This window comes from Pleurodeles waltl, chromosome 10 (assembly GCF_031143425.1).
Source record: "Pleurodeles waltl isolate 20211129_DDA chromosome 10, aPleWal1.hap1.20221129, whole genome shotgun sequence".
In the NCBI taxonomy this organism is placed as follows: Eukaryota; Metazoa; Chordata; class Amphibia; order Caudata; family Salamandridae; genus Pleurodeles; species Pleurodeles waltl.
The window spans coordinates 144406607-144420943 of record NC_090449.1 but is presented as its reverse complement, the minus strand read 5'-3'; the positions used below and the strand labels follow the sequence as shown (position 1 = coordinate 144420943).

Sequence of the window (14337 nt, the reverse complement as noted above, 5' to 3'; positions counted from 1 at the left end):
TCTGCGGCAACCATTAAATTTCCGCTTTGAGGTCTGCTAACCCTTTTTGTAATGCACCACTGCATGCACAATATTAAAGAAAAGAGTGTGCACTAGAACTAAATAAATACTAGAATATAATGAAATCCTGTAAGAGTGAATCCATGCGGTCACAACTTTTCTAGTTCTCTGTACTTCTGCAGATGTATCTGGGATTTAATGACACTCCACCCCATTCACGTCACTCTCTAAAGGTTGTAATGTGTAAGTAAACCTATAGAACCCAGTGTGAAAAGAAATAGAGGAGAAACAAAGGGTGAGTTCCATCCTCAGAGTAGGAGTAACTCATTCATCAACCACAAAAGGAAATATTATGGCCGAGTTTACAAGAATTTATTGGTAGAAATACAGGGAGTGCAGAATTATTAGGCAAATGAGTATTTTGACCACATCATCCTCTTTATGCATGTTGTCTTACTCCAAGCTGTATAGGCTCGAAAGCCCACTACCAATTAAGCATATTAGGTGATGTGCATCTCTGTAATGAGAAGGGGTGTGGTCTAATGACATCAACACCCTATATCAGGTGTGCATAATTATTAGGCAACTTCCTTTCCTTTGGCAAAATGGGTCAAAAGAAGGACTTGACAGGCTCCGAAAAGTCAAAAATAGTGAGATATCTTGCAGAGGGATGCAGCACTCTTAAAATTGCAAAGCTTCTGAAGCGTGATCATCGAACAATCAAGCGTTTCATTCAAAATAGTCAACAGGGTCGCAAGAAGCGTGTGGAAAAACCAAGGCGCAAAATAACTGCCCATGAACTGAGAAAAGTCAAGCGTGCAGCTGCCACGATGCCACTTGCCACCAGTTTGGCCATATTTCAGAGCTGCAACATCACTGGAGTGCCCAAAAGCACAAGGTGTGCAATACTTAGAGACATGGCCAAGGTAAGAAAGGCTGAAAGACGACCACCACTGAACAAGACACACAAGCTGAAACGTCAAGACTGGGCCAATAAATATCTCAAGACTGATTTTTCTAAGGTTTTATGGACTGATGAAATGAGAGTGAGTCTTGATGGGCCAGATGGATGGGCCCGTGGCTGGATTGGTAAAGGGCAGAGAGCTCCAGTCCGACTCAGACGCCAGCAAGGTGGAGGTGGAGTACTGGTTTGGGCTGGTATCATCAAAGATGAGCTTGTGGGGCCTTTTCGGGTTGAGGATGGAGTCAAGCTCAACTCCCAGTCCTACTGCCAGTTCCTGGAAGACACCTTCTTCAAGCAGTGGTACAGGAAGAAGTCTGCATCCTTCAAGAAAAACATGATTTTCATGCAGGACAATGCTCCATCACACGCGTCCAAGTACTCCACAGCGTGGCTGGCAAGAAAGGGTATAAAAGAAGGAAATCTAATGACATGGCCTCCTTGTTCACCTGATCTGAACCCCATTGAGAACCTGTGGTCCATCATTAAATGTGAGATTTACAAGGAGGGAAAACAGTATACCTCTCTGAACAGTGTCTGGGAGGCTGTGGTTGCTGCTGCACGCAATGTTGATGGTGAACAGATCAAAACACTGACAGAATCCATGGATGGCAGGCTTTTGAGTGTCCTTGCAAAGAAAGGTGGCTATATTGGTCACTGATTTGTTTTTGAATGTCAGAAATGTATATTTGTGAATGTTGAGATGTTATATTGGTTTCACTGGTAATAATAAATAATTGAAATGGGTATATATATTTTTTTGTTAAGTTGCCTAATAATTATGCACAGTAATAGTCACCTGCACACACAGATATCCCCCTAACATAGCTAAAACTAAAAACAAACTAAAAACTACTTCCAAAAATATTCAGCTTTGATATTAATGAGTTTTTTGGGTTCATTGAGAACATGGTTGTTGTTCAATAATAAAATTAATCCTCAAAAATACAACTTGCCTAATAATTCTGCACTCCCTGTATTGTGAGATCTTAAGCATTGTATTTGGTGTGCGAGTTATGTATTGCAGAGCTAACCACAACTGGTAGGCAATGCAATGTAGTTTGAGAAATGGAGACAGGATCAATTAAAAGACATGACTGCACCAGCCCAGCTCCTACACAATCTTAAATACTGTAATCTCTTGCACTGGCTGCTGTTAAGTTGTTCTTACTTATCTGGCACTAAACCCCATGTGTATGCTTGAAATATCAATCGTATCAAGTGTAGTTACACTATACAATGTTAGAATGTAAGTATGGTGACAATTTATGGAAACCAAGATAATATGAAACCCAAGACAAAGCACACAAGCACCCAATCATTTCTAAACTTAGATTGGATACCCTTAAATGTAAAACCCTTTACTACACCCAGCCCTGGTTCTTAGTGTTTGGCGTTCTGTTACCCCCTCATGTCTTTGCATTTTGTCCACCTCAAATCTGCAGTGACAAACCTGGATCTATTCCCCGTAACTGAAGGACACAGAGCAAAAAAAGCCTTGACAAGGTGAACCCAAGCCCCAGATTCTGCCGTTTATTGCACCCCAGCATTTGTTATCCATTCTCGAGATGGAGGTGCATTAACTCCCAAAAACGCAAGCACTGCACTGTAAATTGTTCTATCTGTTCTCATAAATTGGTCAGGTTTCGTATAAGCAGGTCCTGAGAGCTCTCTTTTGAACTAAGTGTCCACACAAAGGGTGGAATATGTATGTCCATGAACACCCTGCGTCCCTCAACACCCATTGGTCATTGTAAAAGTGGAATAGGATCCCCTTACCACGCAATGCTCATGCAAGGTTTGGAATCTTATCCCTTAATAATCCTATTCACCACCCCTTCTCACGTTCTGGACAGCTCCATTAACATCAGACTATTCCCTCCATTTCAGACAATCAAGACCATAGCCCATGGTCATTATCCTGGAACCATCAAACAAGAGAAGAATTGTGCATTCTAAAGATTTGAGAAGTTCATCAGCTGAGTCCTAAGTTCTCTTCACCAACGCCAGAAAGGAGCTGGTTGTCCGATGCTGGAGCATCAACGGATCACGCAGCAGGAATCTCGATGACTACCTCAGAACACGTGTTGCCATGCCCACTTTTCAGAACAGTCACATGAAAACAATATAAATGTCAGCCGCTTACACAGACAAAGCGTAACCTGAACACTTAGCACTGCACCAGCACTTATGAACCACCTTAGACCCCCTGCCTCAACGTCGTCTCTCTCCAAAAGCACTGTAGTACACCATAAATTGTTGTGAACCCTATGCCCAGCAGAAACCTCTGTTGTCGCTATCCCAAAGGTTTGTGGAACCTCCCTCTTATTATAACCCCCTTGCCTGCTATAATCATCACAAGGCTGTGCTCCCTTACCCTGTCCAAAATCTAAGGCGCCTCTGCTCTTGTCTTAGTCTCAATCTCCCACTCACAGTCCACTCCACTCCACTCCACTCAAATAACTCTGGAATCCTTCCGACCCCTCCCCGATAATCAACAAGTCACTGTATCCCCCATAGTCCACTGGAGTTTAGAAGCCCTGTCAATCCTCCACGCACCCAAGAAACTGTACGTCCACTAAATCCAATGGGCTACTATGGCATACTAACCAAACTTCATCCATCTTAGAGATTCGACTGTTTAAAAGGTGTGCCCCTCCCTCAGGATGAGAAACATCCCACTCCCCTCAACTCACTGTCCATTCCAGGGAAGGGTAATGGCTGGGCTCCCATCTGCTGCTCCACCGCTATCTCCAGGTCAAAGCGGATATGATCCACGCAAGCGATAATGTCCTGCATCTTGCCGGGCAGAGGATGCACAGTGCCGTCCGCAACCAAAAGCGAGCACTCACAGGACCGGCAGCAGCCTCAGGTGCCCGAGCCTGGCACAACCACAGCCGGAAGGACAGGCAGAAACGCAGAGGCTCCTGGGAACCTAATACTGAACTCCGACCCCAGACTCGCGCAGAACAAGTTACTGGAAATTATTGCAACAGAAGACGGACAAACACGAGTTGCCATAAAAACAGAAAAGGTGCTTCAGCTGGACCTGGGGTGGTCCTTCTTCTATCTTTACTCACAAGTCACGCTTTTTATACAGGATGAAATGCCAAGGCCGTTTTCAGAAACTATAGCAGAAGCAATGTGCTTGGTGGAAGCATGCACGCATTGGATTTAGTATCTTGGAGACAGTTGCACAGCGTATAATACCGGAAGAGATTTTGCCGGTGTAATGTGCCTCCCATGTTTAAGCTTGGGTCTGTGTTGCTGAAGGTAAGAAGGTAGTTAGTGATTTTTTTTTATGCGTGTGTATAGGCTTCGACATTTTCAGCCTCCAAGGAGGCATGATTTACTGGTATTGAAGGGTAAGCCCATTTAACCATAGGGCGAGGATGAGTGCAAGGAGGTTGGTGCCCCCCAAACGAAAGTGAGTTGAGGGGTATCCTTGTAACAAAGGTATGTCGTGGAAATGCCCTTGAACCGTTGCCTTCTGAGGGTAAGCTCAGTACAGCGTCTCCCTGTTTTCAGCTACATACAATACAAAATTGCAAAAGTATTAAGCCGTATCTGAGATTAGTATCCGTACTTAAACATTGTACTTCCAGAGCAAAATGTATTCTTGATCTCAAGCACACACACGCCTGCTTGCACTCGGCAACCGAAAGTTCGCAAGGACAGTGGGAAAGAGAAACAGCATTATAGTAACGGCGCTGTTCTGCTATCGCGCTTTGATGTAACGTAGCGCAGTAACTTTTGTTGCTGTGCTCCGTTACATAACTTTTTTTGCAAGTTTGCCCCTAAGAGTTAATTTACAGTGAATGAGAGCACTTCCTAAGCGCAGGCAGGTACTTTAAATAGATAGTACCTGCACTTCTGTATTTCAGTGTAAAGCACTGCCTTGATCACTATGTTTGGTCATAAGGGTAAGCTCGGATTGATCACACGTTTTAAGGTTTTACTTTGTGCAATTCATACACGTTGACATGCATCTCTTCCTCTCTGTTTTACATAAAAGATTAATGATTTATCTTAAATTCTTAGTACATGAATTTAGAGTGTGTATGGCTGACAGAACCCACATGAAAGCTCGACTCATTTTAGGCTTGAGGGTTCAAGAGGACCTACGCTGAGTCAGAACCAATTATCTGGTTCGAACCTTCAGTGGTTTGTCCACCTCTACTAAAGATGACTGGCAGCTTTTTATGAACAGGGGAAGCTCTAAGAATGCATACTCCTGGACCTTACTTCCCTCCCAGAAACAAATGAAAATAGTCCAACAGAGAAAATAAAACAAACAGGCCATCATTGTAAGTCTATCATGGTTGTAGAGGCAATTTGCAGAGCATAGGTGGATGCTGGGTGTATACTGCTGGCTGTAGTAGGACACCAGCAGTAGAGTTCACTGATCAGTCTAACTGTCTGACACATGTGATCATTTGTGGTCAGTATCCAACTATTCTCAAATATGCACCAGAAACGTAGCAAGGCTCTACACATTTGACATTAATTGTGTTGCTTGACATCCGAATCCTGCCTTTGAGGGGCTTGTTAACTTGTTGACATTTTTTCTGGAGACTTCCTTACAGGCACTCTTAAATCTGTTATCCTTTATTTGAACAGCACAAGCCCGTCTGTTGAATGAGAAGGTGCAGTGAATGAACTGCTACAAGACTGTCTATGAGCCCTGTAAGGGTTATGCGTGGATCCCTGCTGGACTGTTTCTAGACTTCCATGAGCCACTGCGAAGTCATTCATGAAACACTTTAGCTAAGGAAGATTTAGGCGTTGGCGAGATGAAGACTGCATCAGGATATCTGTGGGGTGTTGGTGAATGGTTGGGCTTTGCGCCTGAGTGCCAAGGCTGTCCCTAAACTTAGTGACTTCTTACTGAGGGTCTGTCGAATTTGAGTTTGCGTGTGAGTTGTTCAACACAGCCTATTGGGATGGCATGGCACTTTAATCTTGGATTGCCATCAATCTGGTCACTCTTTAGACGGATATTTTAAACTCTTCCTAGTTGGATTCAGCAGGACAGTTCATATAGGTTTTTGAAGTCATAGGTGAGGTGAGCTACAACAGTGTCATCACTAACATTTGCAAGCTCTGCAATTAAGCTTTCTTAATTGTCTTAGCTGACAATGGCTTGTTGTAAAGGTCAGGGCGGTTCTTGTATGGGATATTGGGTCTTTTATCATGTCTGACGACTACACTGCTGCACATGGATGGCTGTTGGCAACCTGGTGGATACTAGCAAGACAGACTCTCTCTCTCCTTTTGTCTCTAACTTACTAGAGTGGTGATGATAATTAATCAATATATATGAAACCTATGCAAGGTTACGATGTCTCTTCTTGGTGTGAATTACCATAGTTTCTAAGCCTGCAAAGGTGTCTGGAAAGTTGCTATAAGAAGACAGGGCTAGAGAAGTGGAACTGCATGCACGTAGATATTCTTTGTGTTCCAGGTAGGATTTGCCAAGTCATAATCACAGCCAGCAGTGAAAGTCCTGTATAACGACGAGATCCTCACGTCTGAACAAACATGATCTAGGGGTTCTTCTTTCCTTACATTACGGAGGTCCTTAGGATCACGAGTGTAAACTGGCAGATTTCTCTGGTGTCTGTGCTTACGTAGGTAGGGGCCTTCTTCAAGAATGGGCCATCAGCGTCTCTGTGAGATAATGTCTTGGCAATAAGGGGGCATCCTTAGGAGAGGTATTGCCCCTCCTTACCTCTGAGTGTGTTGTTTTGACAAACGCTGACCCTCATTATGGACTTTCAGATCCACAAGGTCTTTGAGTGAAGGTTGCGGCACCAGAAGTTACATTCTGGAGTGGCAGACGTGTTGCAACAACATTGAGGCCTGCTGGGACATGTGCTATTTGGCTTACAATTACCACGTTTCAGGTGGGAGCTCTTCTTTATTACTGCTACATTATATGTCCGGGCTTTAGGCTGAAGAGGAATCTTTGTTCTATAGTAGAAAAATTAAATCATGGTGTGCATGGTTGGTGAGGTCAATTCCGGCATCAGGGGGCCTCCTCTTCTTAGCCCCTCCCTCCCTTGACTATCTTGATTGTCAATAAGCTTGCAATACTTAGCTGAAAATATTTTGGGTAGACACTAGGCTTCCAGTATAAATCTCTTCTTGTAATTTTTCTTTGATTTTATTCATTTTTTGGTTGTCATTTGTCACTTAGGGCTAGGAGGAGGACGTCAGGCAGTATAGTGTAAGCATGTCTGGGTTGTTTGGAGGCTGGGGAGTTAGTGGATGTTGTTATAGGACTCTCGTCATTGGAACAAGACTGCTGGATTTGGGGCAGCTGCCGGCCCAACCCTTTCGGCTAGCTAGCAGCACCTCATCCAAACATAGAAAGCAAAGGTGATTTGTGGCAGCCTGATGCATGAAACTTAGTGACCTCTCAAGGAAGTTGTGGTCGACAAATCTCACCCCTTTTTCTTGTTAGCAAAGGTCTCATACACACACGTAGGACAAAGAAAAGATGCAGGGTCGTTTTCAATAAATTTATTGAAAAGACTGCAATCTACGATAAAACATATGAGCTGAAATTATTAGGGCAATGAGGCATAACAAGATTAGGATTGTTACTATCAGTGAAAAGAAAATAAACAACCCAGAATATTGGAATATTATGTACATAAGAGTCCTACCTACCCTCTAATTTCTAGTGAGAGCATTGCGGTGATAGCCCAATCTGCCCAAACTCCGTCCATGAGAGGAGCACCCAAACCCATTACATGAGAACAGGGGTCTGCCCGCCATCTCTTTGGCCGGTGGTAGAGACAAGGTTGAGGTCGGCAGTGAAATGACAAACATCGAAGATGGGTATCCTGGCCTGAATGACCCCTCCCTTTCCCGGGCTTGTATGATGTTTTTATAAGAAAACATGTTTACTTTCTGTAAAATAGGCCTTATGTGAGCACATGAATAAGTGTTGGACTGTTTGCGCACTCTTGTAGCTGCAATACCTGATAGTTGATCACATACTCTTGTCATTCTTGGGCAAAAGTACATGATGAAATGTCGTGCACAAAAATGATAACCATTCGCAGAATTACAACTGATTAGAAAAATAAAACACTCATGCTGAAAAGTAAGCTGAACTAAAACGAGTAAATGAAATCCAAGCATATATATAGGTAAAAGGGCACAGGTTGCAGGCCTAAGCTAGGCTAAAATATGTGTGCCTGAGCAAGATGCTAAAATGAACCCTCAACGATGTGTTGGATTGAGGTTGGTGCAGGGACACCAGTATATCACAGCCCCAGTTTTCCACTCCTTTCCTTTCATGTATCGGAACTGGTGGCGCCAAGCAGAGTTTGTGGTGACTCCCAGTGGAGCTGCTTTCCAGCTGCTATTCTCCTACTTGCCTGTGATGTGGCCAGTACTAGGGACATCAGGCAAGAACAAGGATCCATTTTCCTCTGGGAAATGGTTAGTTGTCTGACAGAAGAGACAACATCTGTTGGGAGCATCAGTGTAGGAGCCACTGCAGGAGTGATGGTTTCTAGGCAGTTACCACACTGCAGGACCAGAACACAGAGGAGTGATACAAGTGGTGCTGGCAGCTTCTGATGCATGCTGCAGTAGGCAGTCTCTTCATCCCTGGGTAATCGTTATGCACGCCCGTCTGGCAACCACCTTTGGTAGTTTAAATAAAATAGGCTTCTAGTTTCAGAATGTCCATAATTGTCTATTTAATTGCTGACATTGGTTTAAAAAAATATGAATTCATAATTCCTTGTTTTCTATCAATTCAACTGTGAGGTCCTGATAACTGAACAGCGTTTCCAATTTCTTTGATTTCTATCAATCTGAACATAACGTGACGAGAATGAAAATAGCCAACACACTTCCTCAGAGCTATGGGACAAAATTATTTACCAAATAAATTCCATTCAATATAATGCATATATAGAAAAACGTGATTTCATTAACTGCATTCAGACGCTTGAAATAAAAAAAAACTTTCAGTTTTCTGTTAACATCACCACTACACATATTATTTGACCTTAACTTAACAGGAACATCATTGTATGTGGGCCATTAAAAATAGCACTTCACTGATCAATTAATGCTGCGTTTCTTTGTATAAACAAGATCTTGGGATTTCATGTGTGTCAACTTTAGAATAGTTTATATTATTTCAAGATGTTTCCAATGTTGAACGAAAGTCCTCATTCTGCAAGAATCTGAATCTCAGAGAAAACATCCCATGTGGACAGTTTCTCCGAATAAGACAGAACTGCACTAATGAAGAAGACTACATCAAGCATGCAGGTTACCTCTACACACAACCTTTTGGAAATAAGCCATCTCAGAAAACTGTTAACAAAAAGCAGGAAATCGGCCTGGTATACCAAATGAGAAACTCCTTTAGAACCAAAGTTTCTTAAAACATCCGATCTGATAATGTGTTTTGCTACTTTTGCAAACACACTTCATAAATTAAAAGGCACACATTGGAGCAGAATTTGAGAAACCATCTAGTAAAGACGGTTATTAAGCCTAACACTGAACAATAGAACCAACCTGAGCACCCTGTACGATTTGCCACACCTTGCAGGTCACTATAAGCACAGTTGCGGAGGATATGTGATAAAACAGCAGAAGTTTCTGTATACACACATAGGCCCTCATTCCGACCCTGGCGGTCCAAGACCGCCAGGGCCGCGGCCAACGGAAGCACCGCCAACAGGCTGGCGGTGCTTCATTGCCCATTCTGACCGCGGCGGTAAAGCCGCGGTCAGAAAAGGGGATCCGGCGGTTTCCCGCCGGATTTCCCCTGGCTGGGCTGAACCTCCATGGCGGCGCTGGGGATTCCGACCCCCTTCCCACCAGCCTGTTTCTGGCGGTTTTTACCGCCAGGAACAGGATGGTGGGAACGGGTGTCGTGGGGCCCCGGGGGCCCCTGCACTGCCCATGCCACTGGCATAAGCAGTGCAGGGGCCCCCTAACAGGGTCCCAGCATGATTTTCACTGTCTGCATAGCAGACAGTGAAAATCGTGACGGGTGCAACTGCACCCGTCGCACCCCTGCAACACCGCCGGCTCCATCCGGAGCCGGCTTCTGTGTTGCAGGGCCTTTCCCGCTGGGCCGGTGGGCGCTCCCTTGGCGGGCGCCCGCCGGCCCAGCGGGAAAGTCAGAATGGCCTCCGCGGTCTTCTGACCGCGGAGCGGCCATTTGGCGGTTCCCGCCAGGCGGGCGGCGTCCGCCGCCCGCCCGGGTCAGAATGACCCCCATAGTGTTGTCCAAGTTCAACATTGGGACCTAATAGCATATTGTTTGCACTATTAAAATGCCCTTGCAGTCTAACCTACATTGGAAAGACTGTTAAAAAACTATGGTTAGGAATTCCCTAGAACAAATCAAGAGTTCTATGCACAAACCGAACAACTCTCGTGGTAGATCGCTTCATTTTGAAAAATCATAGCGGCGAAGATTTTAAATGACACATAGACACATTGAGGAAGACCGCATTCTCTTCATTTATCACATCCAGAGAGAAAATTATTAACTTTGTATACCAATTTGTTTCTCATTCCCCTTCAATGCCCCCTACTTAGGTTACCCTTTAATGACTCCTTGCCTAACCTATAAAGTTCTGGACAACACTTCCACAGTGACTCTTAGGGCCCTTCCTTTCCCCATTGAGTCCCTGTCGATCACCATAGGACACAAGAATACAATTGTATGTTAATCAAATATTTTGTTTGTCACAGGCGTGTATCAGGTGTGTTCATTTCTATCATGGCGAAGGAATATTTTTTTTACCAAACACCAGGTCCTTTTCTTTGATATGTCTCACTATCAGCTTCATCTACTCTGGCTGGATCACATTTGTGCTGCAGGACTGCTGTTCAACTTCCCACATCGTGTTCACACCTCAGACCATTTGTGCTTTCTTAACTGGTTGCTGATGAAGAAGCGGGGTACATTTAAAAGTATTTACTACTGCTTTAAAGCTCTACACAATCTTGGCAGTACATTTATTTTTCAGTTGTTCACATGCTATTCTCCTTCACAAATTATGCAGTCATTCCCGGCTCATCTTCTTAAGAGTCCTATGATCAAAGAATCTCGTCATGTGGGCAAATACTTTGCTTTCAAGGTAGCAAATAAGCATAACTCTCTCCCTTTTTATCGATGTAGCCAGACTACACTATCAGTCATCAGGAAGCAACTGAACGTGGCCATGTACTCGGAAGCCTCACTCTGCAGTTTTGGGACATACAGTATTGTATTAGCACCAGGACACCCACTGGTAATTTACGTGCTTTATAAATGCCAAAAATAAATACAGCTGTCCACAAGTATGTTCTAAAAGTGAACTATACTTCTTTTCGCTGGCTATGTATTTGTGTTTGAAATGGAAAATCTTTACGTTTTTAACAAATCTATGTGACTTTTCCCATGTAGGCCACAACGTATCAATGTACCTGGAGAATTAGCATGTGCTGCTCAACCAATAGGGGTTATTTGTTACGTTTACAACTGTTTAGGTCTAAAAGATATAATTCGTGTCCTCATGCTGGCGTGTAGTTCCTTGTGTGATGTAGTTCCTCTAGTGTATGGTGTCTAATATGCTTTATAGTGGCTAATGAAGTACATTTGTGCATTCCCATTGCTTGTAGCACAAGGTTGTACTGTTGGCGGGGCAAGAGATTTACACATGATAGGCTCCATTTCAGCTTATAGCACCTCACTAGTGGCTCCTTGTAGGTTTATAGTGCCTAGTTTGTGTGTTCTTGTAGTTGCATAACATCCAATGTCTGATATTTGTATCTAATAGTTTATATTCACCAGCATTATAGTCCACAGAGCATCAGTTTACAGTGTCTGCGTGGTATGGGCTTCTCGCATGTCTAGCTCTGTTTAGGTTTGTGGCACATGATTTGTATCTTCATGTATATACATAGCTTCTTGTGTGTGATGGTGTGCCATATACTTATCGTTTGTATATCATTTTCTTTGTAGTTCCAGCCATTTGCATCTAAGGGTAATGGGTTTCATCCAGCTGACTTTTCTTGTCGGTTTTACTTGTCATTTTCACGCCCCCTAATAAGTACAAACAGAGCATTGCCATTGTGCGCAGGCAGAGGCTTGATGCATGTGTAGTGCCTACAACATCTGTTGTTCTAGACAGATATGCTGGGGTTTGTGAATATTTGAAGCGCTATACTGCCTGTTAACATTGGATTTTGCTTTACAACTCAAAAGCAGCTGAACAAAAATGCTTTAAACCAAGAAAAGATATCGACTTGAGTCATCCACTATGTGAACTATGTTTCCGGCAAAAAGTGGTGTGCTTTGAATGGGCGATTTTCTTTTCCTTGTGAAGTAAAGATTCCAATAAAGTTGAAGCTTCCGGTGGAGATTTCTATCTTATTTGGAAAGGTCACAGGATTTGAGATACCCCACTCATAACTTTTCCGTTTTGACCTATTTGAATCAAATCTGACACTTTGAGAGGATAAATTATTATTATTTTTTTTAATTGCAGTTTCCACCAAATTTGGTGCTAACTGGGGCAAAGCTATTTAGGGTGCACATTGGGTTTGTCTATGGAGGGAGTATCGATCTTAACAACAAAGGCACCATGTGCCTCAGTGAGAAGAGGGCCATTTGATGATTAATTATAAGACCCTTACCCTTTGACAGTAATGCCAGGGTGTGCAGGCAGTACAGTGTTTTGATTCTTTTTGGCTGTATCATTTTGCAGGCTGGCTATAGATTGTGCATAAGTGGCGACAGAAGTTCTGGCTCTTTCTCTTAAAATAGTATCTTGTTTACCACTTGTTGGCCTTATTGTTTCTTAATTACATCTGATATTCTAAAAATGAGGAGGCTTTAAAAAAAAAATGATAGTTTTTAACACTGAAAAATAACTTGTTACACCAGGTGCACCATTTGTGACTAGTGTTGCATATGTCCTTTCTTTTCATTCTTTGGATCAGTGGACCTCTTGCTATTCACAGTCAAATACAAAGGTAACTAGATTGCTGCCATCTGAGACTTTATCAGAGCAGCTCTAACTAATCCGATTCTTTTTTTCGAGAATGTTAAGAAAATGTAGCCAATTCAAGGTTTTTTTTTCATTTTTGAAACATTTCCAGTTGCTCTTGCATACAGTAATGTCAAACTGTATAACTCACGCATGCATGGACTTCCACAGTTTTACCCTACATCTCTTACAAACTCACAACAAGGTTTCCAAGTTTGTGAAGATCAAGGTTGAAAAAAAGCAGTCTTGGTAAATGGAACCACGGTAGCAAACAATTTCATTTGCTGATTGGTTAAAGTGGGTTGTCTGTTAGCTTACATCTTTTGAGGAGTCTAACAATACTAATATGTTATTTTTATGTTCTCATATCATTCAGGTATCAGTGGCGTGCTGTCATAAAGAATATGTTAACAACTCTGGATCATCATGAAGCTCTTACAGTTTGTAAACCACCGACTATCTCTGAAATGCTATCGCTGTCTGGTGTATCCCAGAAGGTGGGTATCTTTGCCTCTAAGGACCTCCCCAGTGTATATACAAGGAAAGGCACAGTCCTGGAATCAGTCTTGGAAGAGGGATATATTATTTGGGGAGCTGAGGCCTTTCAGACCATCTCAAGTGACCTGCACAAATGAGGGCTGGTGCCACGCCAGACTGGCATCAGGAAGAAGTTCAGCTAGAGCCACTGATCCTCTTCAAGCAGCAGTTAAAGATCACGACTCAGATGAGGACTTTGGTACATTGTCTGATCGATATTCTTCCAGGATAGTGTACAAAAAAAATAAAGCAGAATTTGAAAATCTACGATATGAAGACGATGAGGATGAAGAAGTGGCTGAGGGTAAACCCAGACAAGGTCGAAGGAATACCCCTTACTGGTACCACCTACAGTGCAAGAAACTAATAAAAAACAAAAAGGTATGCACCCATCACTCATTTTCTTGTCCTTGAAGTGAGTGGTTATTTATAAGCAACATGCTGTATACGAGTATCTTCATCATATGTGCATGTAACACACATTGTTTAGCAACTTTTTTTAACAAGGCTTCGGTATCTGTTAAAGCAGAAGGACTCTAAACGCATTTAAACATCTGGGAAGACCTGCCCTCCTAAGGGCAGGTTTGTCCCTCTGAATGCCAGTGTACATAACCCTTGGGAAAGGGAGGACTGACCAAATCGCATAAGAAGTAGTGAAAAATACTTCTTCTAATCAGTTGCAGCACAGAACGACATACATCAAACAAGGCAAGCTGATGAGGATAATATGCACACCTTGCATACATAATGTCTGGCAGCAGGCCTTGGGCATACACTTACAAATTCCACTGTTACCTTGATTACCATTCTAGC

The 14337-nt window shown here is 43.0% G+C and overlaps 2 protein-coding genes across 3 annotated transcripts in view; one reads left to right on the top strand and one right to left on the bottom strand.

The window, feature by feature from the left end:
* CPSF4 (cleavage and polyadenylation specific factor 4) overlaps nt 1–3886 on the bottom strand; it is a 47076-nt gene extending 43190 nt beyond the window's left edge. For both annotated transcript variants that reach the window (XM_069210029.1, XM_069210030.1), the window contains exon 1: nt 3658–3886. In XM_069210029.1, coding sequence (XP_069066130.1) covers nt 3658–3760 — 103 coding nt within the window. In that variant the 5' untranslated portion in view covers nt 3761–3886. The remainder of the gene's footprint in view (nt 1–3657) is intronic.
* Nucleotides 3887–4035: 149 nt separating this feature from the next.
* PTCD1 (pentatricopeptide repeat domain 1) overlaps nt 4036–14337 on the top strand; it is a 103133-nt gene continuing 92831 nt past the window's right edge. Inside the window, exons 1-2 of the mRNA XM_069210028.1 lie at nt 4036–4234; nt 13364–13905. Coding sequence (XP_069066129.1) covers nt 13414–13905 — 492 coding nt within the window. The 5' untranslated portion in view covers nt 4036–4234; nt 13364–13413. The remainder of the gene's footprint in view (nt 4235–13363; nt 13906–14337) is intronic.